Genomic DNA, 26,728 nt, shown 5'->3' with positions numbered 1-26,728 from the left:
ACCTGGTTTTGACTCTTTTGAGTAGTTTAAAAGTTGCATTTACTTCCTGATTTTTATATCAAAGCAAAATGCAAATGAGGTGATACCACATCATCTGCCTGCTTCATTTTGAACTATTTATTTTGATTTGTAAGTATGATCAAAGAATTCCTCTTTGCTTGATAAGTAAACAGTGACATTTCAAACCAGTTATTACCATACGCATTCCTAAAGGACTCATCACTGTAAGCATCTAGATTATGCTAACCTGGGATCACAGACACTGTCTTCTAGTGCATTCTCAGAGCTATATTTAAAACACACTAAATATTCTAGACTGTGTTATGTAGTGGTTACTATCCCTGCTGTTTTCTAATGCAATGCCATACATATATGCCATACACATATGTATACTTCTGTGTAAAGCCACCCTGAAAATCCTGGGCTTCCACAGGGAGGAAAGGGAATCTTTGCCCCTGTATTGGGTTTGTGTGGCAAGGATTTTGTAGCAGAGGGGCTACAGGGGTGGGTTCTGTGAGAAGCTGCTAGAAGCTTCCCTTGTATCTGATGGAGCCAAAGCCAGCCAGCTACAGACAGATCTGCTGCTGACCAAGCCCATCAGCCACTGTGGTAGCACCTTTAGTGTGGTAGCACTAAAGGTTTCCCCCCTTTAAGAAGTGAGGAAAAAAGCTGCTGCACAGCAGCAATTGCGGCTGGAGAAAGAAGTGAGACTGTGTGAGAGCAACAACTCCACAGACACCCAGGTCAGTGCAGAAGGAGGGGCAGGAGGTGCTCCAGGCACCAGGGCAGAGATTTCCCTGCAGCCCACGGAGGTCCACAGTGGAGCAGATACCCACCTGCAGTCCAAGCAGGACCCCATGTCAAGACAGGTGGATGCCCAAAGGAGGCCGTGACCTGGCAAGACGACCAGGCTGGAGCAGGTTTGCTGACAAGAGCTTCTGACTCCATGGGGGACCCATGCCAGAGCAGTCTGGTCCTGAAGGACCACACCCTGTGGGAGGGACCCCACGCTGGAGCAGGGGAAGAGTGTGAGGGGCCCATCCGCGGAGAAGGAAGGAGCAGTAGAGAGAACGTGTAATGAACTGGCTGCAGCCCCCACTCCCCACCTCCTTGCACCACTTGGGGGGAAGGAGGTAGAGAAACCAGGAGTGAAGTTGAGCCCAGGAAGAAGGGAGGGGTAGTGGAAAGGTTTTTTTTAAGATTTCATTTTATTTCTTATTATCTTACTCTGATTTGAACAGCAATAAATTGATTTCCCCACCTCAAGTCTGTTTTGCCTGTGATGGTAATTGCTGAGTGATCTCCACGTCCTTACCTCAAACCATGAGTCTTTTGTTACATTTTCCCTCCCCTGTCCAGCTGAGGAGAGGTAGTGATAAAGTGGCTTTGGTGGGCACCTGGTGTCCAGCCAGGGTCAACCCTCCACAGCCTCAATGAAAGAGCAGCTCCCGGTGCTGTTAACACTGCTGCTCTGTAGCCATGGCTCAAAGCAGCTACAAAAAAGCTTGCAGTGTCACAGTAGTGATTTTCTAGCATATGAAACTGTTCTGTAGCCATTACTAGACTTCTCCTAGTTAGACAGAGAAACTGTGTGGGAGACAGGTTATGAAACGGTCCCCTATGGACACCTTCAATCTGCAAATACCCGTCAAATCAAGCAGACATGACCCTACAAGAGGTAGGGGAACTGCCACCTTGTCATACATCAGCTGTGGAGTTTTCTTCCTGTCTGCTGAAACAGTCAACAGGATAGGATGGTGGTACTTACAAATATCAACAAACAAGTATTTTCTGAATGGTGAAGAGTTGTGCACTAAGAAAATAGGATCACATAGTAGTCTGTCGTGTTAGGATGCAAAACTTGTGCAATCCAGCCCATCAATATTCCCTTACCCGAGGTTGCAGCCAACACAGCACTGTGGTACTGTGGCTTTATCATTACATGTGCAGCAGATGATCTATTTACAAAAGTAATTTCTGAGTCATAATGTATTATTAACCCCAGCACGGAAGACCACTCTCTCACAGCTTGGGCACTGTCACATCAGACTGAGTTCCAGAGTCACCCCTTTCCATTTGGCTGAGGCTACTTTTGTCTGCAGGAGCCCACATCCTTCTGGAAACTTCGTAAAAGAGCTTAAAGATTAATTTAACCTTTGTAGCTCTACCAGCAGCTACACTTCTCAAGTTGAAAGGAACGGCTGCAGAGAGACCACCGCATCATAAATTTTGAAAAATAAGGACTGGATGAGTTTGGGTTTTGCCTTTCATAAATTCATCACATAAACTGAGCCAACAGTGAAATTATTTTTCCTGTTACTACTACAATAGTGATTTCTGACAAATCAGTGTTTTGGATCTCATGCTATAGCTGACCCACTGAAGACATGGCTCTGTAGTAAACTTAACTTGACATTTTAGTTCAATATATAGCAACCATTCAGAGAGCTCCAGATCATTTATCATTATGTCACGCAAAATGACAGCACATCAAAAAGGCTGTTAGATGTGCCTATTGTGTCCTGTTATTAATGGACCTACATATAAGAATAGTAAATTCAGTTTATCAGTTTACTATAACAGTCCCTACCCATTCTGCACTAATACCAGTGGAAGTACAGTGGATAACAAACACAAGAACTTCAAACTGTCTTCTCTGTTTAGCTTCTCATTCTCCTCTTCCTTCCAAGAAGAGGACACCAGGAATGACTGACTTCTTGATGAACATTTCTGAGGAACTTAGCAATACTCCAAAATGCAATGGCTAAACAACAGCTCCGCAACTGGTGGAATTTAATTCCCTTCCTTGATTCCATGTAGCCCCACCTTATGTCCTTCTAATGCAATTTTTTTCAGATCTACGCCACACATACACGCTCTCATACACCACCACCACCACCACCCTCCATCCTGAACAGAAACATAGTGCCTGGCCAGTCAGCAGGCCAAGCAAAACAGAGCTCACATGGTAGCATCTCTCAGGATGGACCATAAGTTAAGGCTTCTCTTCTATCCAGGTGCCAATTTCCATCAGACTTCTAGGAGCTTCATTAAAACCTCTATCTCATACATTTTCTTGATGCTAGACAATATAGTCAAAGTTGTAAAGACAGGGCCAGAGAATAACAGAAGTACGGATAGATGATGTGACTGTAACCCTCATTTCCTTTGGAAATCAGGCTACAAAAACCAAGATGACAAATACACACATGAACTGAAACTCTCAGTATTAGAAATCTTTTAAGGAAAACTAGAATATACCTATACAGTTAATATATAGTAATAATCCATTTCTCAGAGAATGAAAGCTGTGTTAAAATATTCAGGGAAAAAATGGTATCAGTTAGTTGCTCCAAGGTAAAAAAACCCCTACCACTGATTCCCAGAAGCAACATAGTGATTGCACTAGCTGCAATAAGCACTACGTTAAAGAGCTAAACATATGTCAAAGAGCAGATGAACAATAGCCACTGTAAGGGAACGTGTAGCTGATCAAAATTATGGTTTGGTTTCATGTCCTTAGCATGGTAAAAACCCCCACCTCCAAGCTTTCCCCAGCTCTGTGACCAGCATTCCCTGTGTATATGGAGAATTTGCCATGCCAGGTTCAGGTTTTTGGCCTCCCAAACATCCCATATGCAATCTCCTGTAGAAGAATAACAGGCACTGAGGATTCTCCCCTCCACAGAGAATCCCACTGTTCTCCTAACGGGTAAAAAGTGTTTAACTAAATCGCCACTGTGATTTATTTTTTAATGTAGAAACATTTGCAGTGGTATAATCCAACAGACACAGATGGTAATCTGTCTAATTTATGTGGAGTAATTAATAACATAAACCAACACACTGACAAAACAGGGCAATATAAAAATATCGAGAGCAGGTTTCCCTTGCCATGGGTTAGATTATTTTATCAGAAACTGAATGTAGAGGTGTGAATGATTTTAGGTACACTGCACAGAGAAGAAGAAAATCATGTCAGGGACAGATCTATCTGGCAAAGGACACACGAGACAGATCCAGACTTAGGGAAGAGATAATGGCGTTATTTGGCCCTCAGCCTTTGGCATAGTCAGAGGAGGGCATTATAACAATTACATTATCACAGAATGCATTCTTAATATGTTAAATCCTCTGAAGTTTTAACTGATACCTTACTTAAGAAGCTGTCTGACTTCTTACAGTGTACACCTGGAGCAGTAAGACATTTTAACCAAAGCTATTTTTGATATTTCAGAGTAAAATATTTATCAAATATTTTAAATCTCTTTTCGTTCAATAGTCCACATTTGATTTAGATCAATGGTAGTCTGCTACTGTTTTATAGTAACATGGCTTGTTTACCTGAAGATGCTACTTGGATTTATGTTATCTCTCTCAAACCTAAAATGTGATTTGCTAGGTGAATCAACCCAAAATTTGGGACCCATTGCTAAGTACTCAGACAAAGACAGTTTTGGTGCTGTTGTGAAAACAGCAGGCTGACTGATAAGGAAATTATTTTTTTTTGCGGGGGGGGGGGGGGGGGAGGTGTGGTGCGTCAGAAAACTGTGTCATTCACCTTAAGGCATCTGAGGCAAGCTCAGCTCTGGTGAAGAGGGTAATAAATGGCTATCAAGACAGAAGCAAATTTATCAGAAGCAGTCTATTAGACCAACAGTTGGGCAACCCACAGTAGCTGCTTTCTCCTGCATAACAAGTACAGTATCTCAGACTGTCAGCGAGTTCAGGAGATTCTCCTGTTTCATTCAGTAACACAACACTAACAGAGCAAGGAGAGACTCCAGCAACTCCACTGCAATTAATGCTACTGCTCTTCCTCAGATTACTATATATGGAGGCAGGGGGGTGGGGAAGTGATGTTGGAGTGCTAATGAGCTGTACAAGTCAGGAAATAATCCATGCCATGAGGCTTCACTACACTTCTGTAGGTGTGCTTCCCTGTTTGAACATTATTATCCTATTCAGAAAGGAGAAATTCCTCACAAAGGTTTTTTATGCTTCAGCTAAATACATACATCTCAGACTTGCCCCTCCACCCACACCATTCATTATTATTGTTGTATGAAGAACATACTTTATAAGAGTCAATTTCACAAGTTAAAAAAAAAAAAATACTTCAGCTTTCAGGGACACCAGATGTTTCACAGATGTGAAAGAGCATTCTGATATAAAAACCAATCAATCCTGAACAAGAAAACACAGTAAATAGTTTAGAAAACACAAGTCACAGATCACTGTCATGCAACCAGATTCTCTCGTACAAACACTAAAAAAGGAGAAAATAAAGAATGTATAGAACAAAAAGTTTTCATTGACCTGATTTGTCAGAGATGTTGGCTGTGACTGGCGTGGTGGAGCAGCTTGTGTTAGCCTTTGCGCTGTCCTTGGAAGAACCAACTTTGGGTTTATTTTTCGTTGCCTCTAGTGCTTTGACCTTCTTGGCATGTTTACTTCCTTTGTAGTGGGCCTCGGCCTGGCTCTACAAAGGAGAACAAATCAGGCTCACTTTTTTCTGTACTTCTATATAACACAATGGATGACAAGGCAGAAAAGTGACACTTTCAATAGTAGGCACCACATTATTCCACCTAGAAAATTTTAGTAGCTTTATACTAACAGTTTTTCTAGATGTAAGTTCTTCTATATTCAAATGACAGGATTTTAATGAATGGTACATGTTTTCACTAACTCGGAAAAAGAGGCTTCAAGATTACATAAAGCTCTGTCACTCCTGATGTAATTCTTTGCTTCCATGGTGCTTAAAGATTTAAAGCACTGTACAAATGTAAACACATCCAATTGAAGATGCGCTACTCAATTTTCATGTACTGTTCCCTAGTCTGTATTGCTTATACTTAGAAAGATGTACCATGCTGTAACATGATTAAATCCATTTCCCCTCCTGTTTGATCTAGCACAAAAGTCCTGAAATATTTTCATCCTTACACTATCAGCAATTGAAACAGGCATTAATGACATTATGACTGCACTATTAGATCAAGAAAGAAGGGTTAAAATGAAGAAATACCATACCTATAAACTTCAGTAGACCCAATTAAAACACAGAAAACTAAATACGTATCAGTCTTGATTGTTTTATAAATTGCCTTGAATATTTTTTTCCACAGACTAAGAACATTGGAACCTGAAGGGCAGGAAGGAGAGGAGCTTTCCCCCCCTCCCCCTGCAAAGTGCTTCATATATAATGTACTCTTCTGCCCAAACAGAACAGTAGAAATATGTACTGAGATGTAGTCTTTCCTTCACCTTTGTCTTAAAGCTATCTTCAGAAACTAGGTCAGTGTCTTTGAAGTTGCACAGCTAAAGCTAGACACACAAATAAATGCCTGTTTTTTTCAGTAATTTTGAGCTCCTGTTATTGTTCCTAACATAACCAGCCGCCTTGACAAATCAGGCTCCTTTGTTAGGTGCAAAACTAAGGAACTACATGCTTAATAGAAACTCCAAAACTTGGAAATTTCAGTTAATGAATTAAATGTTTTTCTTGACTTCTTAAGAAATGAATTTACCAAAAATGGGTAAGAAACATAATTGTATACAAAACACTGCCTACTTTCATAACATTATGCTATTCAGCAATAGCTTTGCAATATTAGTATTTCCAAACATAATTTTAAAAAATTATTTCAGATATACTACTAGGCGCCTCTATTGAAGGTTACATATTAACTAACAAAGTTAAGTTTATTTCAAAGTAAAACACTCAGAGAAAGCATGCTTCATGTAACCAGATGACCACACCTTGGTACCTGGCATACAAAAACATCGGTGTAAATAAACTTTTACTTATGTTCATGCAAAAACACATTCCCTCTCTTCAACTGATTACGAGTATTTTATTTAGTTCAACGCATTAAATGAAGTGAGCCATGAAACAAGTCACATGCTTTTTATAAAAAGCAACTATAACATCTAAGACATTTGAATTCCATTAAGAGTGCTGCCATAACCAGGACAATCATTTTAAGATCAGCAGAAACAGGCATTACAATACAGTCACCTTGGGAAAGCGTGGTAACAGTTTTATCATATGGTAGAGTGTAAGTGAAGAGTAGAAACAGCTGGACCAGACAAGAGAACAGACGGTGTTTGGAGTCCTCACAACAATTATATACACTGTTAAAACTGATGGAGAAGTGATGCTAAAATAGACAAGTGAAGTTCTTATACACTGAAGCTCCTTAAGTGATTATACACCCTGTGAAACACAGTGCTTTCTGCCTCAAAAGGACAGGGTATGTGACATGTTGTGGCTACATCTTTTTTAGAGGAGATTTCAGTAAGCAAGCATTCAGCAAGAAAGGGTACTAAATAAGTTTTACTTTGAATTCCTATGAAATTGAGATTTTTTTAAAAAGATTTCATAATACAAACAGTAAAAAGTCTACTCACCAATTGCTATTAAACTTTTCCTTGATTTTAAAACCTTTGAAATATTAACACATGTACAAACACAATTTAAGAATTATCAAGGAACAACTAAACAACTACACCACTTCTACTACGTGCACTACTTAAAGGGACACTTGTCAACTTCTAGGTTGGACTTCTTCAGTTCTGAATGTGGGTAGAGGAGCACAGATCTGTGTGCACCCCATGATGTCGATGGGTCTTACATCAGCACAAGAGTCTCACCCTGTCTCTCCCCACCCTTGCTGGGTTTTGTCCATTTGTCTTAAGCTTTGCTGTTGCTACATGATGTACTAGGAGTGTTTGCCATCAACAAAATTAAATGAACTATTCACAAATTACAGTGTAAAGAAAGTGAAGCTAAAAATTGAGGTGTATATATCCTCTTTCCATTCCAATACTTTCAACTTTAAATAATAGCAAGTACAAGATTTTTCCACTCAAGCACGCTCAAGTTGATGATGTCCCTTTAAATATTTGAACTCTATGCTCTGCGCATATGTGTGTTGTTGATAGGATCATATGCTGCCTGAGGCCAAAGCTATAACATAAGACATAAGTGCACTCAAGAGAAAGACTTAGTAAGTCAATTCTTTGATAATAAGCCTTTCTGCTGATATATGCAATAATAATGCCTGCAATATCAGTAATAACCTGCTACAGTCTTTGATTCCCTTCATTCAATCCTCATATAGTGTACAAGAGACCTGTTGAGAACAAACAAGCCCAGGCAGAATTAAAATTAAGACTTCCACAAACACAAGCAAAGCCTCATGGAAATGTGGGGAATGGACTCACTTTTGATTTAAGCTTTCTAACTAGTATAATATCTTTATTATCAAATTCATAGTTGTACATTATAAGGCCAGAAGGTATTGCTATGAGCATCTAAGTACAGCTTCTGAGAACACCAGCCTTTTCAAAAAATGTTTGAACTAGTCCATTTGCCTTTGGGGAAAAAATTTTGATTCTGAAGTAGCTAGAGATGAAAAATCTATTTTTGGTAAAATGTTTCAGTGCTTGACTTTGTCAGTTAAGTACATACCATTTATTTCTACATTTGTCTAGTTTCAAATGCCAGTGGCTGGATTTTGGTAAACCTTTGTTTTTCAGGCTCTTTCAACTCATCTCTGTTCTGTGAGTAGAAACACAGATACTCTTTTCAAACACGAAGTTAGAGGAGCATTCCTTGAGGTACTGAAGCAATGTTTCCTAGCCACATAAGCACTATTTTCTAACCCTCTCAGATACACCTAAAGTTCAGAGTTCACTGCTTATCCAATGTGGCATAAATCATTTGAATCAGTCACCTTTTGGTAACTGAAATACAGTATCAACAGGGAACTACGTTCTGTGGAACTGTTAAAAGAACCATTGGAGTTTTCTGAAGTCATAGTAAGCAAAAGGAAAAAGGACAGCTGTGGGAATCTGAAATTGGAACGCAAGTTCTGATTATTGCTAGTACCAGTTATTCAGATTATCAATGTCCTGATCATTATTAACCCTACTTTTAAAAAATATTTGCACAAGTACCACAATAAAGGCAAGAATATTTGCTCCAAGTCCCATTTAAAACTTGTTTCTGACACAGCTACAGCAATACAGTACCGGTTACAAGCTTTGTAACATACATCACTGAAATACGCCATGATGTAGAAAACTTTCATTTTTAGTTAAGACAAGAAGATGAACGTTTATTTTCATTTACTCTGATAATCTAAAGGAAGATCAGTACACACAAGGTTTATAAGTCACATGTATAAAAGAAAGACAATTTACCAATTTTAATATAAAACCCCAATAAAATCTAAAATGAATTTAAGAGTAAATATCTCAGGGATGCAATATCTTAAATGAAAAATGAATGTGCTTTTTAACGTCATTAACATTAACTAAATTAAGTACAACTAACTCATGCAAACTCCGTATCATGAAAACAATATTTGAGAAAACACAAATAGTTAGGAAAAGTCAAAATAAAGATATACAACCTTAAGGAATCTCTCGGTATTCATGTACTGTGATGCTTTTTACTGGCATAATAACTTATTCCTGTGTACAGGGATCATTTACTGGAGGGTTGAATCAATTCTACAGTAAAATAATTTATCTGTGCTAAAATTCAATGTTATTGGAATATTTATTTTTTTTAAAAAGATCTGGTTAAATTTATTGTTTATATAATCAAAATTAAATGTCACTATTAAACTTCTATTATTATTATTAAAATCTTTAAATGAAATGCTTACTAGGTTAAGGAGGACACTTTTTGAAAAAGTGGAATAAGAAATTTTTTCATATGAAAGAACCCCCTACCAAAAAGGAGAACCTGATTTCCACTTGGTTCCAAAACTGACTGTAGTTTAGTAGCGAAATTTCAAAATGGAAAATTGAATCCCCCCACTTATTAGAAAGTATAGTAAGTCATCAAGTACTGGCTAGTAAGATTTAATGAACAGGAAAAGCTTTAAGCTGCAATAAATATGACATTACATACCAGAATACAAAAAATACCTTATACTGACAGGCCAAATTCCACAAAAGTGTTTATGCATTTGCCTGGCATTACTTTTTGATCAATAGGATGCATATTTTAAGACACTAAACATATGTCTAAATCTTTAGAAGATTATGGTCTACTGAAAAGCTGTATTTTGAATTCAGTTGCAAATAATTAAGAATATCATTGACATAAATAAATATACAATTTTCTCCCATCTTTTTTCAGACTTCTACACCTTAAAATGGCGGGCAGATGACTGTCCTTTCTTTAAGCAATCCAGATTTTTAATTCCACTCACAGTATTTAAGTAGCAATTAAAAAACCACAACCAATAAACCCTATGAGTTTGTTTTTTTATTAAGCAAGCCTTCTATGCTATTAGGATTAATGACTTCGCTGTAAGAAAGGACAAGATTTTCCTCCCTTAAAAACATATTTCATTGAGATACACAAATGATCCAAGTGTTGCAGTTTATTTAAAATCTAAAGTTAATTGCCATTTTCAACTTCAAATTATTGTTTGACATCTAAGCATCAGGATGTTAAACTGTGAGACTACACACCATACGTCAGCCTTATAGGCTAGACTGTATCTAATAAAACATCAACAATGCAAATCATCTTCTACATGTAAACATGTTTTCTAAAATAAATGTGAATATCATTAGCATATCGGAGTTCTTAAAATAACTTCAGTGGCTTTACTTTGCATAAACTTAAATATGTGTATAGGTATAGAGATGTATAGATGGAAAGATATATAGAAAACCAGGAAACATACAGAACATACAGATTCATTGACAGTGGTATTACCTTTAAGAAAACTCTGAAATTCAGGTAAGACTAGAGTACAAAGTATTACTGAAAATTATGCCTGTCAGGAGTAATGACTGACAGTATATTTGAAATCAGCACTACTCATTCTGACAGTTCACAAGTGACTGAGTTTTAGAATCTATTTGGTGGTGAATGACTAATTAACTGATTTTATTACTACATAAAGAGACAAAATATCAACCTACCAGACCCTTTCAATGACAACCTGATGCAAGGTTTGGCTAAGTCTAATGATTTAGCGTGTATGTGTGCAAGAACAACATCTTTTCAGGTTTCTTCAGGATCCGCTGAAGCATCCCTTCAATAGGTCTTCATGGAAATGAGACCACTGGACCATCAACACTTAAGCTGAATACTTGAAACTGCTACCACACCATCCAGTCTGACAATTAACATACAAAATCAAATCTATGTAGAGCAGCATGACATTAAGAAGGAGAAATACAGAAATAAAGGGAGATCTGGAGTATTCACACGGGAGGTCTAGCTTCGTGCCTTAAGCTCTGCAATACCAGTGAGTGCCATAACTAAATGGAACTGAACATGGTGGCTTGTAGCGCCTACTTCTTCTCCCTTGCTACTGCATCTTTTTAAAGCAGGAATTCCACTCTGGATGGGAAGTCTTCTCAACAGCAATTCTGTCTCAAATGGTGTATTCATTTGGTGTCAGTACAATGGTAATCTCAAATGGAAAATATTTTGTTGAAAATATCACAAAAGCTTCTGCCAGTAAGAGTTCAACCACACAGACCATTTACAACTGCAAGACTTAACAGACAAGTAATAATCTTGAAAACTTCTATTCTTCTTGGAGTAACTACAAAGATAAATCCTGCCTGCATACCATATTTTTTTTATATAACGTAATGCTAAAAACATATATAAAATCTAACACATCCTAAATCTAGTCATAACACACATTATAGGTAGACCACCCCTCAACACCTGTGTACCTGTCCACTTCCATGCATCAAGTTGACTCCAATTCCAGGGGGCATATCATTAATACAGAATTTCCATATTTTATTAGTATTTCAGAATATTTACAACATTCTCATATTACTCGGGTCTTCATCCTAAATTATCAATAGCTTGAATTACCCAAACTTATTTTGAAATCAATAGATTTTGTGCCTGACAGATATAAATAAGGCCTAAGTAGGGCTGGAAGATCATAGTATTCTTTAAAAGCATGGATCAAAGCAAAGCTGTGACTTCCAGAATTCCTGATAACTACAGAATTCCTTAACGACTACATAGTCTCAAAAAATTCATTTTTTTTGCAGGTAAAGCTCTTAGTGTGGAAGTAGCTAGTCTAACCAGAATTGTATGAAATGAGTAACTCAGGAGCAGGGGGTTAATGCAGTGTGTGCAGCTCTGCACAAGAGCTGACCTGCCGTGGCTGCCATGGCAGCGGTCCTACTGCAGAAGGCATCTAACTGTGCAAGACTGGAGGAGCACAGGGGTATTTATATCCATAACATATTGCCATTTTAATTCACAGAAAGTTCTAAACTATAAAGCTCCCTTTCTTAAAACAGTAAGAGGTCTACCAAATGTTTGAACACACAGTTCACCTGTTATAACCATACTGTAAGAGCATGCATATTTATGTGAGGAATATGTAAGTTAAGAAGAATTTAGACTAGAAACATAACTTGAATAAAAATTATATGAAGTGATAAATTAGGAAGTGGTGTTGAAAAATTTAATTTTATGTAATTTGATATTAATAATAGATGTAATTGAAGAAATCTGCAAAATTGAAGTGTTCATGCATTTGTTATACCGAAGCTATGCATTATTTTTTCGACAGATTTCTAAACCCTAATTGCTCCAAATGGTCAGGTAGATTACTATTGAAAAGGACATGGAAAAATCAAAAACCTGTGAAGCTCAGCTATGTCATAAGGAGTCAATTCATATTTTAAATACCTAACCGAACTTGAGTTAAAAGCTCTGTTAAACAACTGTTATTTGAACAGAACTTTCAGCACATTATAACCCTGTACCCTGTAATTGTGCAATATTTCTGTCATGTTGGAGCTAACAACTTTCATCATTTTGTCAGTTCTGTCTACAAAACAGAAAATTACCTTCAGAAGTTCCTGAGATTTATGCTTTTAATTACCTCCTATCTGCTTCACTACCCTCCATACCCAAGGAATCAATATAAATAGTCTTATTTATAGGAAAAATCTAAACCATTTGACAAAAGATAATGACAGTTCTGTAGATTTTTATTTGATGCTATTGATTATTTTGTGTGTTATCTTTTTGACAGCATGAGTGATTCATTCAAATTTGCAAAGGTAACATTTGGTAATATTTGCCTAAACTTCAAAAATTTGCCTTCTGTCTTTTTAAAAAGGTGATCACTGTCATCACATCATTTTTATTAGCTACAAATGTATTCAACAATAAGATGATATTTAACACCTCTTAATGCCCAACTGTTACAGCTGCTTTTTCTGATCTACCTACAAGGTGTTTTTTCTTGAATTCCGAGACTTCACAGGCAACACCAAAAAGCAGTAGTGACTTACAGTCATTAGTCACAGAGCAACACACTGTGCAAACACAAGTTTATTTCAATCAAATGATGACCCATCAAGATGGTACCCACCAGGCTGTACCACAGCCAAGACCTTTCTACAAGAAACAGAAAGTGAGCAGTGCGAAGCAGATACTTATTGCAGATGTGATCAACGGATGACAAACTCTGGTTTCAAAAAAAACACCACCAAAGAAAAAAAATCATCCACAAAAAAACCCAGCTGTACTGCTGGCATAATATATTCATGAGTTTGGAGTACAGAGAGGTCTGGTTGCTGAGGAAAGGGACCATATTAGCACTGACATTACTGTGTAGTACCCAAGCTCCAACAGCTCTGTGGACCATCAATACAAACAAGGAAGGAGAAGAGCAGAGAGAAGTTACTTGGGCATTTGGTGATGATTCATAGATACCGAGAAAAAAGCAATTCTGCAGAAGCCAAATAGGTATCCTTGCAACTGCAGCTCACTTTTCTCTTATGGCTGCAAGCTACAGTGTCAGCTGCCATAACAGAATATAACAGACATCTCAGGGACACCCTGGCTGAAGCTCCACAGTTGATGGAGGGACTCACTGCCACACAGCAGCTGCAGGAGATGCTGCAGATTCATCCAGTAGCCAGAAGGAATGAGAAAGAATGAACCAGCAGAGAAGGACTCCATGTGAGAGAGAAAACAGCCATTTTTCCCCTTGCCCTGTTGCTACTGCACCCTCTTACAGGTGTCATAAGGATTCAGCAAACTCAGTCAAGCTGCTTTTTGTTTCTGCTAGAATGTCTATAATATAAATAGTTAATACCAACAAGCCAGACCTATATAATTAATAGGAAAACTTACTTAGCAAAGCTTATCTATAGTCCACATAGATATGCCATGGATTTGGAAGGAATCCCAGAATTCTTAAAAGGAAAAAAAATTATTTTTTTTTCCAAAGGCTAAGCCAGATCTTTCTCAGCAAGTCTTGCTTCCTCTTGGTGGAATACAGTTATGTCCCTTGCTCTGGTGGCCTTTAAGGAAGCATAAACTCTGACTCACTATCACAATCTGTTCCAAGAGGAGGATTCTTCTTCTTCTGCTGCCTGGTCTCTGGTGGTAGTAAATGTAACTGAGATACTTCTCACTTTTTCTGAACTGGATTATAACACAAGACCATAGCTTGAACTTTACTGACAGACTAGTCATCGCTGCACTGGAACACATACTGTTTCATCATCATGTAGAAATTAAATGATAAGATGGTGTTAACAGGTATTTTGATGCAATAACGGAAACATCTGTGTTTATTTTAATATACTGGAGCAAATCCAACTGTAACTATTAATGGATGGTGTTGTGGTTTTTTGTGGGTTTTTTTTGTTGTTGGTTTTGTTTTGTTTTTTTTTTAACTAACTATCCTCGTAACACTAAATTAAGATTTCCAACTTAATTCAACAGCAGTTAACTCCTGGTATCTACCATCATTAAAAATTAGTTTAGGAAAAAGCCCTCTGTTCCCTCCTCACTTTTTTGCATTTCATTTCTTTGAATTGTTGAGAGCTCTACTACCTATCCAGTTTTCTGGTATCATCATCTTGAGATCATTGAACTTTCTCCTATTTCTTTTAATGCTTGCTCTCCTCACTAAATACTGCCCCTGCCCCCAGCTTAAAAAAAAAAAAGGGGGGGGGGGGGGGAAGATTAAAAGAAAGGAAAAAGAAGCTAAAAGGCAAACTAAATGAGTGGGGATTCAGTTCTAGAAACAGGCATCCAGTATAATTTGGGATGCCCTCAGGTGTCCTGCCTGACCTACTGCAGGTCTTCTGTCAGGTCCACCAGTCTGGTGTGGAAGTCGCAGATACTTCAGACACCCAAACAAGACACTTAGGTTTAGGCACCTGATCCCACCTTACATACCATTGTTGTTGAAGCAACCTCAGTTATTACTGTTGTCAGGTCAATAGCAGTATTACAGATAAAATTCCCATTCAAGGACCTCAGAGTCCAGGCTATTAAAACAACTTTAGTCTGGTGTTATATCACTGGGATGGCATTTTATTCTGTTTCTCAAGACTTTGGATTATCTCTTCTGTACTACAGATTCTCCTGGAGTTGACAGTTTGGAAGCCGTGCTCAAACTGGTTGTGCCAGCATTCACTAGCAGAAAAAGACAACTTCCAAACTGACCAAACTGCAGCTAATGAATTCTAAAAAAGGACAGATAGATTATGATGGCAAACGTCTATAAGAACGAGCCAAAATCCATCATTTCTTTTTTGGAAGAGGATAAACAGATCAGGCTAAAACTAGACCAAATTTAGAGTCTGTACACAGATGTTCTCTTCATGATGTACTTTTAAAAATTGTTTTAAAAGTAGAGGAGACTGGGAGACCCTGAAGAATTTCAAATTATGATATGGTAAAAGAAAAATAGCATCATCCTAGCAACTTTTATTTTTCAAAATACAGAAGGCATCACTTCAACATTAGATATGTTTACTCCCAAACTGGAGACAACCTATTTTAAAATTTCCTTCCATCTCTGATATCAGACTTTCTCTTCCTGCAGATCTCTGCTTCTCAATCTGATGCCAGAACACTCACCAAAGCTAAATCTGCAGACATACTAACAGAAGTAAACTGAAATTTACTGTATTAATTTAGTGGGAGTTTTGACAATTATAAATTGACTAGTCTGAATTTTTTGGGTCTATTGATCTAGACCAGTGAGTGTCAATAGCATGAGGAAAAGACTGCAGGCAAGGAAACCAATTTTCTTCTCACAGATGAATATCCACTGGTCTGTATGTTACTCATGCAATAGATAAAGCACTACTAGAATCAGGTCAGAAGCTTCAAACACCATATAACTTAAGTTCATTTAGGAGAACAAAGTAAGAAAACTACTTAGTAGCTTACTTCCGACATTTTTCTTTCATTTGCTTGCATAATTTAGGTCAAAGGAAGTTCAAAGGACTGTAATGCCAATGAAAAAGGAGCACATCAGCCTTTAAAGAGCTAGAAGAAAATACAAGTGTGAACCAGCTGTACTACAAATCTCATTCTGCAATGTGCTGTGCTCAAGGTTTTAATGCAGGTTAGCACAGTTTGATGCCATTCAGAAGACTCTCAATGCATTCTTAGGATGTTACATGGTGGAACTGATTCACTGAAAGATTCAGCAGTTACAAGGTTCACAAATATCTGACTCCCTTTTCCCCAATTAGCAAACACAGGATGGATTGTAAAGACCATTCCAGCCCCTAGGCACAATTTCACATTATAAAGGGACCAAAAAGAAAAATACAAGCAAAGAGTCCAGATTTTTATTTCTGTGAAGGAGCTTTTAACAAGCTAAGAAAGAACTATAAAAGTCTGCAGAGCTTAGCTGAAAGACCATTAGCATTGCCTCAGTGAGATTATAACAATGCAGATTATAGGTGGTAGTGAGAATAACATCTGAATAAAATAAGATCTCACTCTTGGGGGGGGGCGGGCGCAAGGTAACACACACTCAGATAAATATTTAAAGTCAAAAGGCTGAACCTGGAGGAAAGGTTTAAAATGTTATGTAAAGCTTCCCAGGAAAAGCTGCATTATCTGATGAAAGGCTAGCTAGCTTTTACAATAGAAGCGCTACACTATTGAGAAACTCATTCTCCAAATATTCCTGTATGTTGTAGTTCTAAAATATTTGTGAAACACAAATTTAAGTATTTTCTGGTATTAATACTACTACTAGAATCTCAGTGCATTGTAAAATCAAATTTCCAGGTTGGTTCTGATTGTCCTGGTAAAGTAAACTGCTGTAGAAAGTAAGGAACTGCATTTTATCACTAACAGTGGCCGAGTCACGTTGCTTCATTCTTTCTTACAACCACCCATTACAAAAGGTTGATGACATTTTCCAGTAACTATAACTGAGCATATTGATCACATTTAGAAAGAAAAGAGCATGATATTGTATGAATATACCCACCCCAGAAAAGGAAAGAAGGCTATAACCTGCCAAGCTTTTGTGATGCCACTATTGAAAGCAGAATATGATAGGTGCTTTTCTACTTTGTGAGTAAGCCTAGATAGGAAAATTGCTTGGTTGGCAGATGTACAAAATGATATATTATTTCAGCTCTTGTTTTGTTTTGAGCCACTAAATTGTGATTCAATCTGCTGTTTGTCCACCTGAATTTCAGTGCAAAGTGAGCGCATTGCTCACTCTAGGGACAGGGCCCATCAGCAGGGGGACCCTGACCTCAGGAGGAGAGGGATGAAGCAGGATCAGGCCCAGCTGCCTCCCTAGGGATAGGGTAAGGCCAAGCTCAGAAGCACCATTCAGATCTACGGAGCCCAGGGAACTTTGTAAAGATTTTATTGGTTCCTTGTTTTCATCAGTAAAAGCTGGTACCTGGACCAAGTATCAGAGCAGAAATACTTTTTCGACCTGAAGTCTTAACCTTAAAGAGGAAAGACAAGTGAACTAAATTTTAAATAACAGCTCTTGAAATCAGTTAACTAAGTAGGTATTGCCACTTCAAAGAAAGTTTAATAAGCTTGTCAGAAGATGACAGATTTAAAAATCAATTTGAAGGTGAGACAGCACTGCTTCAAAAATCTTTACCAGCCAAGACAAGTAAGCCAAACCGAGGAAAGTACCTTACAAGACACTTTTCAAAATGGAATGGTGGAGGCAGAGAAAAATCAGAGTAATAGGTATGGGTGCTTTACTGCGAAACTCTAGGAGCACCGAGTACTCAAAGGCTTTCAGGAGGTGTCTGCAAGCTATTTCTTAGATTGAAATTATAACAGCAAAATACATAATATTAGCACATCACTTCAGGATTTTTCTTACACTTAAGATAAAAAAAAAAATCCGGATTTGAGGGTTTTTTTATTAGCTTAATGACATTAGGAAGTAGTGTCCAAAAACAAATACATATTTTTGAAGTATCAAAGGTCATAATTATCTTAGGCATAGTTTTATTGAATTTCTTTAGTTTTCAAGGTACTCAGGAAAAACATTAATTGGATACCCATTTAAAACGTATCAGCCAATGTACTCTCTTTCATAATGCATTTTTTTTTTAAATTACACCTCAGAAAACAGTTTCCTTGAACTTTACCAAACTAAAAAAAACAGCTAAAAGTAAATGTTCATGTTAATTACAAATTAAAGTTACTGGAAGAATGACTTTATTAATGGAAGACATACTATCAGCAAGGACACAGGAACAACAAGAAAAAGATACTTCTTCTGGAAGAAGAATAGGTATGACATGGAGAACTCACAGGTAAGCTTTTCTCTCTGCTCCCACTCTTTTTAAAAAAATAAAACCAAAACCCCACAAACAAAAAACTTTTTGCAGTACTTCTTGAGGGTTACTGGACTGTCAAATAGGATATCATGGATATCGTGGCGCTGGATACCGTGCCAGACCCATTCAAGAAAAATCAGAGAGCAATATACCTCTGTGGACTTCCACGCCTGAGTGGACAAAGTATCAGCCCAGCAGACTGAGCAGAATGCAGGTAGAACTGGAATGATTTGTTTGGGAAAAAGAGGTTTAGATTAATTACACCTACTGTACCAAAAAATAAAAGAAAAAATAAAATAAAAGAAAGAATGAAAATAGCTAATACTCACATCAGAGTTAAAGCGAAGCTGGCAGACATTACAGGAAATGACTTGTTTCTTCTTTGGGGGAATGGACACACCAAATGTATGGTTTATGACTGCTTTTTGCACAGGATCCATCTGGAGAACAAACAATAATTAATTTACAACTTTTCAGGGCAATACACAGTACAGAAGAAAAATCAGAAATAACACTATATGCTGGAAGCTTTTTCTTTTCTTTTCTTTTTTGAGATAAACAGGAAGAAATAAAATGTCAGCCCTCATAATAATTAGATTTAACACAGGTTAGGGAAATGGTAGCACATCAGAGCTCATGAAGAAAAGGCAGCTCCGTTGTTGCTGCTATCCCCGTGCTGATAAACCGTTCCTCCCCCAACCCCACATATCCTCCTGCTGCAACGCCCCACTATCGTGTCTGAATTGCGAAGAGACCCCTGAAAGCTTTCCCCTACCACCTGCTGATCCAAGACACACGAGAAACCACTTTTGCCCCCTAACAAATCACTGTCATTTATCCCTACCCGTTCTTCTGTTCAGTGACAAATACCAGCACTTATTTGGAAAATATCCTCTCCTGGAGACCTCTTTGTGAGGAGAGGTCCTTTGCAGGCTCCGTTAGAAACAGCACTTGCTGGGGAAAAAAGGTCGCAATCCCCAGACATTTCCATGCAGAACTGATGAGTGACAACGCCCACATGAAGGCTGAAGTTCAGAGGAGCACGCAGGGAGCATTTGCACCAGGAAAGGATACTGAAGTTACCATGCTTCAGAAAACATTTTAACACTGTGAAAAATGCGAGATAAGTGAAGCGCTGAATATGTTAATGCTAAATTCGACGGAACATTTTCAGGAACTGGGAACTGATTATATCTTTGCTAAATACCAGGACTCCTGTTGGTCACCAGTTCAGAATATGCTCAAGATTGCAGAGAACTCTGCTGTTAACACTGCAGGAGCTGGGGAATGCACTGGATGTCAAGGAAACCATTTATAACTGCTACTGCATCAAGGCCTCAATTAAGCATAATACATCATTTTTCCTGATGTGGCGTGGATATAGATTAAAATTAATTTCCTGACTCAAAAGTATTCAAACGTGTTTTTCTAATTTAAATAAAACAGAATATCTGGTCTGATCTCACAGCTGATCCTGCTCTGAGCAGGATGCTGGACCAGATGACCTCTGAGGTCCCTTTCAACCCAAGTTATCCTACATGTGTGTTCTTCCATCCTTATTTAACATGAGGAATGGATCCTGAAGAGGAGAGGCCAGTCTACAAGAAAAGATAATTGCTCCTTTCCCAACCTTTTTTTAAAAACAGCTCAGGAGAAAGTAATTCATTTTGTTTTAAAGTTATATTTTTGCTGAAGCTTGATTTGCAGTCACAGTGATGTTTTTTCCCCTTTACAGTACTATTTGAAGAAACTAAACCTGGCTTTTTAATCTTGGGTGGTATACATCACATATTTGGATACTAAGTTGATTTATGAAAGCAAGAGAGAAAAGTTGAAGTTATTGATTCATTAAAGAATTACAACAGTAAATAAGCAGCTTCCTGACTTTCTAAACCTCAGGATAAACCCTGCAGTTTTCCCTTAGTACACATTTAAGCTTCCAGAAACGCCTGCACTGATGAGGACTTTCTTCACATATATGCACATGCACAAATACACAAAATCAAGAAAAACATATTGCATCATATCTTCCTAAGACTGCATTCCCTGATGATCTATTACCTAACATTAAACACTTAACAAGTTTTTCAGACTACAACTACACAGGTTTTTTTGCTATATTCCTTTTAAACCAAATTCATAGTTTTGTAAATGTCATTGCTAACAATTTTTCTGGAGAGATGATATAATTTTTATCAGCTTTTGCCATTAAATACTGTATTTCATTGCCATGGGGTACCATATTAAAACAATTACAAAAGTAAGAACACCTTGTCTAGAATGAACTACTGAATCATTAAATGACACAGTGTTGTTACAATGAACATGATAAAATCTAAACCCCCCTAAAATAAATATCTTTATTTTTCATTTCCTGTTTCTAGAACAGTGACGGTCCAGTTTAAAAGGTTAAAATGGAACAAAAAAAATTTCTTTCTGACTTGTATAATTTATTGCACCACCCTGCGTAACATACAACAATTATACATGCAGATTAAAAGTTCTTCAGGCATCCATTTTGTAATAGATATGCCAGTCAATATATATTATTAAATTTATAATATATATTAAAAGATTGCTGTATCATTAAGGAATAGTGTTTTCGTTTGTTGGTTTTTTTTTTTCCCTTAAATTTAAGCTACGTTTTGCTTTTCAACTTAATTACTAATTGTTAGATCAGGTAATCTAGAATAAAAGAGTAATGCTGAAAAGTACCTCAACCATTTGAAGTGTCTGAGATCGATGAAAAGAAATCGCAAAAATACCCACTAGTGCCTGAAGTCCCGTTTAGAAAAATAAAAAGGGAAAAAGCAGCAGTGATCAATGATTCCTCTGTGCATTCCAGATAAAAATCCACAGCGCTAGCGTTAGGCAACGCAGTTCAAAACCATACAATGCAGACTACACACAAAGTCCCAGTTTCAGACAGATGTAGCAGCACAAGGACAAAATCTACTTAAATAATACAGCTCACGCTGCCTCCAGAAAGTACCACTCAAGATCCCCAGGGGAATGGTTAATGATCCTTCCCAAACAGGAGCCCTGCATGTAGTCTGGTCATGATTAGAATTCAAGAAGTGCAACATTAACAATTAATAGGTTTTATATATATCAGAAACTAGGGTGGATTACAGCAGGCTGGAAAAATAAAATAGTATCTCTCTGTTAGAAGATTAATGCTGCAGGGTAAACCGATCTCAGATCGCTACACAAAATTATTCTCTTCATTGCAGGGAGAGAGGGAGTAGGAAATGGAGAGGGTAATTTGTTGAGGTATATATTAGGAAATGACGCAGCATACTTTGCCCAGTGGGGAACACCAGTATTTAAAAACCAGTTCTATAAAACAAAATAATAACAGAAGCTAACACTTACCACAAATAGAAATAAAAATCTACACTACACTGTTTATGCTACTGGAGCAATTAATAAAGCAATTCACAGTGCTCTGATAGCCATAACGAAGTTTAGCAACCTTTTAGTCTTTTTCTCCCATTTCAACTGGTTTAATAAAGTTAAATTTAAAAATGTCTTTCCGACAAAGTTGAAGATACTATCTTTTTGCAATGTCTCCTTAAAACAACCTAAACTATCAAAGTGAGCAAGGATTAACAGAACCCAGACAGGTTTCAGCAGCAATCTACTACTACTATCCTCTGACTTCAGACCATGCAAACATGAGAAATACTCTAGAACTACTGAGACTGGCAACAATGACTTTCAAAGCACTTTAAAAATGGTAGCATAGCATCAGACAATCCAAAAGCACAGAACTGCTAAACTCGACTGAAGCTCCATCTACCCTGTCGTTTTACCCCCCAAAACAGTCATATGTAGCTATCAAGAGAAGAACAGGAGCAGTGTAAACATGTATTGTGTTTCCTTTGACTATTTTCACAAGGTTCACATATTTTTCCACAAAAAATTTTCCAGAGCCAGGTGTTTTCTGTGTGTTTGGTAAATCCGAGTGACTTTCTCCTGTGTAGTCACCCCCTGAACTGGAGCAAAACAGTTTGCAGTCTTTGCATTGAGTTCCAATGCCTACAATCTGCTTGTCAAGAAACATTGTTTTTGTTAAAACATAGCTCCATGGAACTCAATTTTATAAAACCTGCACCACATCCCAAGTTATCTCTGTGTTGCTCAGTCATTTTAGTGTGTGGAAATCATTCCATTCCATTGAGTGTTTTTGTTGCCCTTCTCAATTCTACCACAGTTTAACAAATTCAATCACATACTTTGAAGACATGGCCAGGAACCGCATACAATACCCAGGGTGGATCAGTACTGAACTGAGCTGATGTTTTCATGCCATTCACCTTACTCCCGAGTGTTAACGGCCAATTCATAGCACATTACTTTCTGTGTGAAGTTTTGTGAAGTTTTCCTTGTGTGTGCATCACTTCACATTTATCTAGACGGAACTTCACCAACCACTTATTGTCTGGCTTCTCAGTCTCATTAATGTCTTGTTTTGGTCTTTCTTTGTCCCCCTACCTTGGAGAGCTTCACCATTAGCAAACTTCCTCAGCTCATTTACCTCAGAACTATCTTTTTAGCTTGCAAGGATCCTCTTAATGCCAATTTAGTTTTTGTAAAAATCTTTACCAAGGGGTTTTGTGAAGACCCTTTTGGTAATTCACAGCATGTCAATTAAAACATCCTTATTCACATGTTTGTTGACCCCTACAAATAGGTTTGTAAAGAAGGATTTACCTTGAAAAAGGAATTGTGTTGACATTTTACAGGCAGTTTACAGCATGAGGTTCTCTTATGCTATTTTTATTGAAGCTTCTATTAATTTGCCTGGCAAAACTATGCCACCCAAAAGCTTACATTTTCCATGGAATAGATTTTAAAAACTTGCATCATGTGTACCACCTTTCACTCCTCAGGTACAAGAGCAGTTTTATATGAGCTGTTACACATCAGTAATTCAACAATGAATCCCTGAATTCTCTTATAATTCTTGCTATCAGAAAACCTCCCTGACCTGCTATATGTCATGGTACCACAAATGCTTCTGGTGCCTTCTGGGAACTGAACCAGACTAGTAAGAGACATCAAAGTAGCATAGGAAGGAGAAAAAAATAATTGAAAAGTGCATCAGGATAACGCCTTCAGTGAAACTGAAGTTCTGGTTATTTTAAAAGATCTCTGTACACATCGCAGACAGTAAAAACACCAACTCATGAGCCTCAGAAATAAATTGCACTGATCCTGTCAAGAAGTTACTTAAAACAGAAAGGTTAGGTACCGTTTCTAAGTCTTTTGTTTAAATGAGGTGACACTACGTGGCAAGAAGAGCTACTTTTTCTGATGCTGGAAACCCAGAATATTTGTGTTAGGTTTTGTTCAGGTGTAATCTCCAGTTTAAAAGTTTGGATAAATGCAGATACTTACCTGATTTGAAGCTTTTTGTGCTTCCCTAGTATCCAGGGCTAAACCGCTGGTTACACATCTGAGCTAGTGAAAGTGTACTGATTTAGATTTCCCATTTCTACCTAATGACCCAATTTCTAAGATTTCATTCTCTTCCTGATCTGCTTAGCTACTGAAGCATGCTAATCAAGTGTCATACATGGTATGGCTATCACTCCAAAAATCGAAACCCAAAAGCTCTTCTCCTACCAGCAGCACAACCTTAAATCTGAGTAAGGTTTAAAATCATGACTGGGAATTTATGCCCTCAGTTCAGTTACCTCTCAACATGATGTAACTCTTGGGTCAAATCTAGACCTGTCTGTTAGACAAACATATGTAAACAGAACATTGCTAAGTGGGTATAAGAGATTTAACTGAGTATCGCTTAGCTACTCGGCATTAAGAAGCTTCTGAAAAAACTCTGAGAGGGGCCCTACGGCATACTGTGTTTTTTAATCTGATAAAGCAAAATTTTAAACCGTATGTGGAACAAACTGATAATATACTCCAGTACTTCCCTCAGGCAAAGGGAGAAAACAGTGCCACATATATATATATATATATAAATATATATATATATAAATTACCAATGCAGGAGCAGCATCTAAAGTTCTGGGATTTTTTTAAATCATTGGGCAACACTCCTTATTTGCATGCCGTTGTTGTTGTTGTTATTATAATTATTATTACTACTACTACTACTATATAGGTAGGCAAACAGCAACAAACATCCTGTAAATAAGATCTTTTCAACATCCTTCTAGATTACAAAGCCTACATGAACTCCTCCCTGTGTTTGACCTCCAGTTGTCAGGGAAGCTGAGCGCACTGCCACTGAGGAGAACGACCATGCTCTGAAGCTTATCGTAAATTCTGCCTCCTACCATAATTGTACATATTATGATGACTAAGAGTGACAGAAGTGAACACACATACTCAATGGAGCACATATTTAAAATGCCTAGCGTAAAATCAGAAACATTAACATTGTGATGCAATACTTGGCACAGTTGGGCAATGCAAACTAGCAAGAATCTGTTCTCTCTGTGCTCATGCTGCTTTTGTCCCAACAGGGAATGTATTTCACATTTAGCTAATGCTAAGTGTAATTTCCTGTTCAAATCAATGCTATAGCGTTACATGTTTTCTTACTTCTTTTGCATCACCAGGAACACTTGAGTCAGCGCTACCGATGGAGCTCTATCTGAAAAGAGGTCGTAGCAAGGTGAGTGTTGGTGTCTTCTCCCACATAACAAGTGATAGCTGTGCCAGGGGAGGTTTAGAATGGATATCAGCAAAACTTTCTTCACCAAAAGGGTCACCAAGCATTGGAACAGGCTGTCCAGGGAGGTGGCTGAGTCACCATCCCTGGAGGTATTTAGGAAAGCTGTAGATGTGGCACTTAGGGACACGGTCTAGTGGTGGACTTGGTAGTGTTATGTTAACAGTTGGACTCTATGAACCTAACGGTCTTTTCCAACCTATATGATGTCCACAACTCCCTCCTCTTGTGGGAATGCCATGAATGTTTCCCGTGTATCAGCTCTCCTTGACTAGCACAGAGTGTGTCCCCACAGAGATGTATTTCTGTACAGGGAGCCTACAGTTCTCCAACAGCCACCTCTCCTCACACCTCTATCTCTATGCTCTTCACATTTTGGGGTTTGAAAAAAACCAGGCAGGTGCAAATGGCCTGTAACCAAACCAGGGGAGGGCTTCTGTCAGATTCCCAGCAGCTGATTCAGTCTTGTGCAAATGTTGAATTAGAACAGAAAGAATAATTAATTTACAACAACATTATAGGGGGCTTTACCAACCCAAATGCACTCAGGTTGCAGCCAGTCCATGATTTTAGCTTTTTGGCTTTTTCTTTTTTAAATTCTGAGTAGGTGTCTTTCCCCAAGTGCAGAAAGAGATAAGCCAAGAAAGAATTCAGACCACAGGGAATAATATCTCCCTTCCCTTCCACAGGGTTCCCAAACCACAGTAACAACACTGTACTCTGAAGGCAAATCTCTATGAATGCAACTTCTCACTGTGTTTCTCTTTCCCTGTCTTGATCAATTTGGCAGCAAGCTCCAGCTTCCCCATGGAAAACAGTGGCTGTGATAGCTGTGACCTCCAGACACTACTACTAGTCAGTGAAATCAGCCTGAAGGCATTTTAAAACATAACAAAACTCTTGCTGTAGTTCACTTGCTCACATGTCAGATACTACAGCTGTCCATGAAGAGCTGTTGAAGTAACAGTGAGTATCTGAAAAATAAAAAAGGAAAGACATATCTTTGGAGTTTACACTTCTACCTCATTTTTAGTACAACTAAAAGGGCACCCAGCGCTGGAGCAACCTTTTATGTCTTAAAAGAGGTGAAATATTAATAAATACAGTTTCATCATTTTCCTTCTAGAGAGTAAGGTTCAGCTAATTTTATTTTTGTGAATTCCACATTACTTTTGTTAACAGAGTTGCAGGGCTGGAGTCTTGGACTTGGGAGACCGCTTTTCTGTCTCTGGTCACTAGCAGTTAGGCTTCCCTCCCCACCTTTTTATGTCTAGTCATATGCCATAATGCAGAGCCACTTGGTGTGCCACCCTCTTGCATGTTCCCCTTTTAAAGTACAGCTTTCATGGAAAGATGAAAAAGGGGACGATTGCCTCTGCATGCCTGTATTCACAATCACATAGA

General features: G+C 37.9%; 1 protein-coding gene across 13 annotated transcripts in view; it reads right to left on the bottom strand.

Annotated features, from left to right (window-relative positions):
* Positions 1-26,728, bottom strand: part of ZNF385B (zinc finger protein 385B) — a 168,234-nt gene that overhangs the window by 20,803 nt on the left and 120,703 nt on the right. For 12 of the 13 annotated variants that reach the window (XM_056349327.1, XM_056349322.1, XM_056349332.1 and 9 more), the window contains 2 exons: positions 18,948-19,058; positions 5,320-5,482 (listed from right to left, as the gene is read on the bottom strand). In XM_056349327.1, the coding sequence (XP_056205302.1) occupies positions 5,320-5,482; positions 18,948-19,058 (274 nt within the window). Of the gene's footprint in view, positions 1-5,319; positions 5,483-18,947; positions 19,059-21,333; positions 21,353-26,728 lie in introns of those variants that run through there. The other variant, XM_056349334.1, reaches the window with a different exon arrangement.

Source organism: Falco biarmicus, chromosome 8 (assembly GCF_023638135.1).
Source record: "Falco biarmicus isolate bFalBia1 chromosome 8, bFalBia1.pri, whole genome shotgun sequence".
NCBI classification, from domain to species: Eukaryota; Metazoa; Chordata; class Aves; order Falconiformes; family Falconidae; genus Falco; species Falco biarmicus.
Note: the sequence above shows the minus strand (reverse complement) of the source record. Positions and strands in the feature narration are given on the sequence as shown.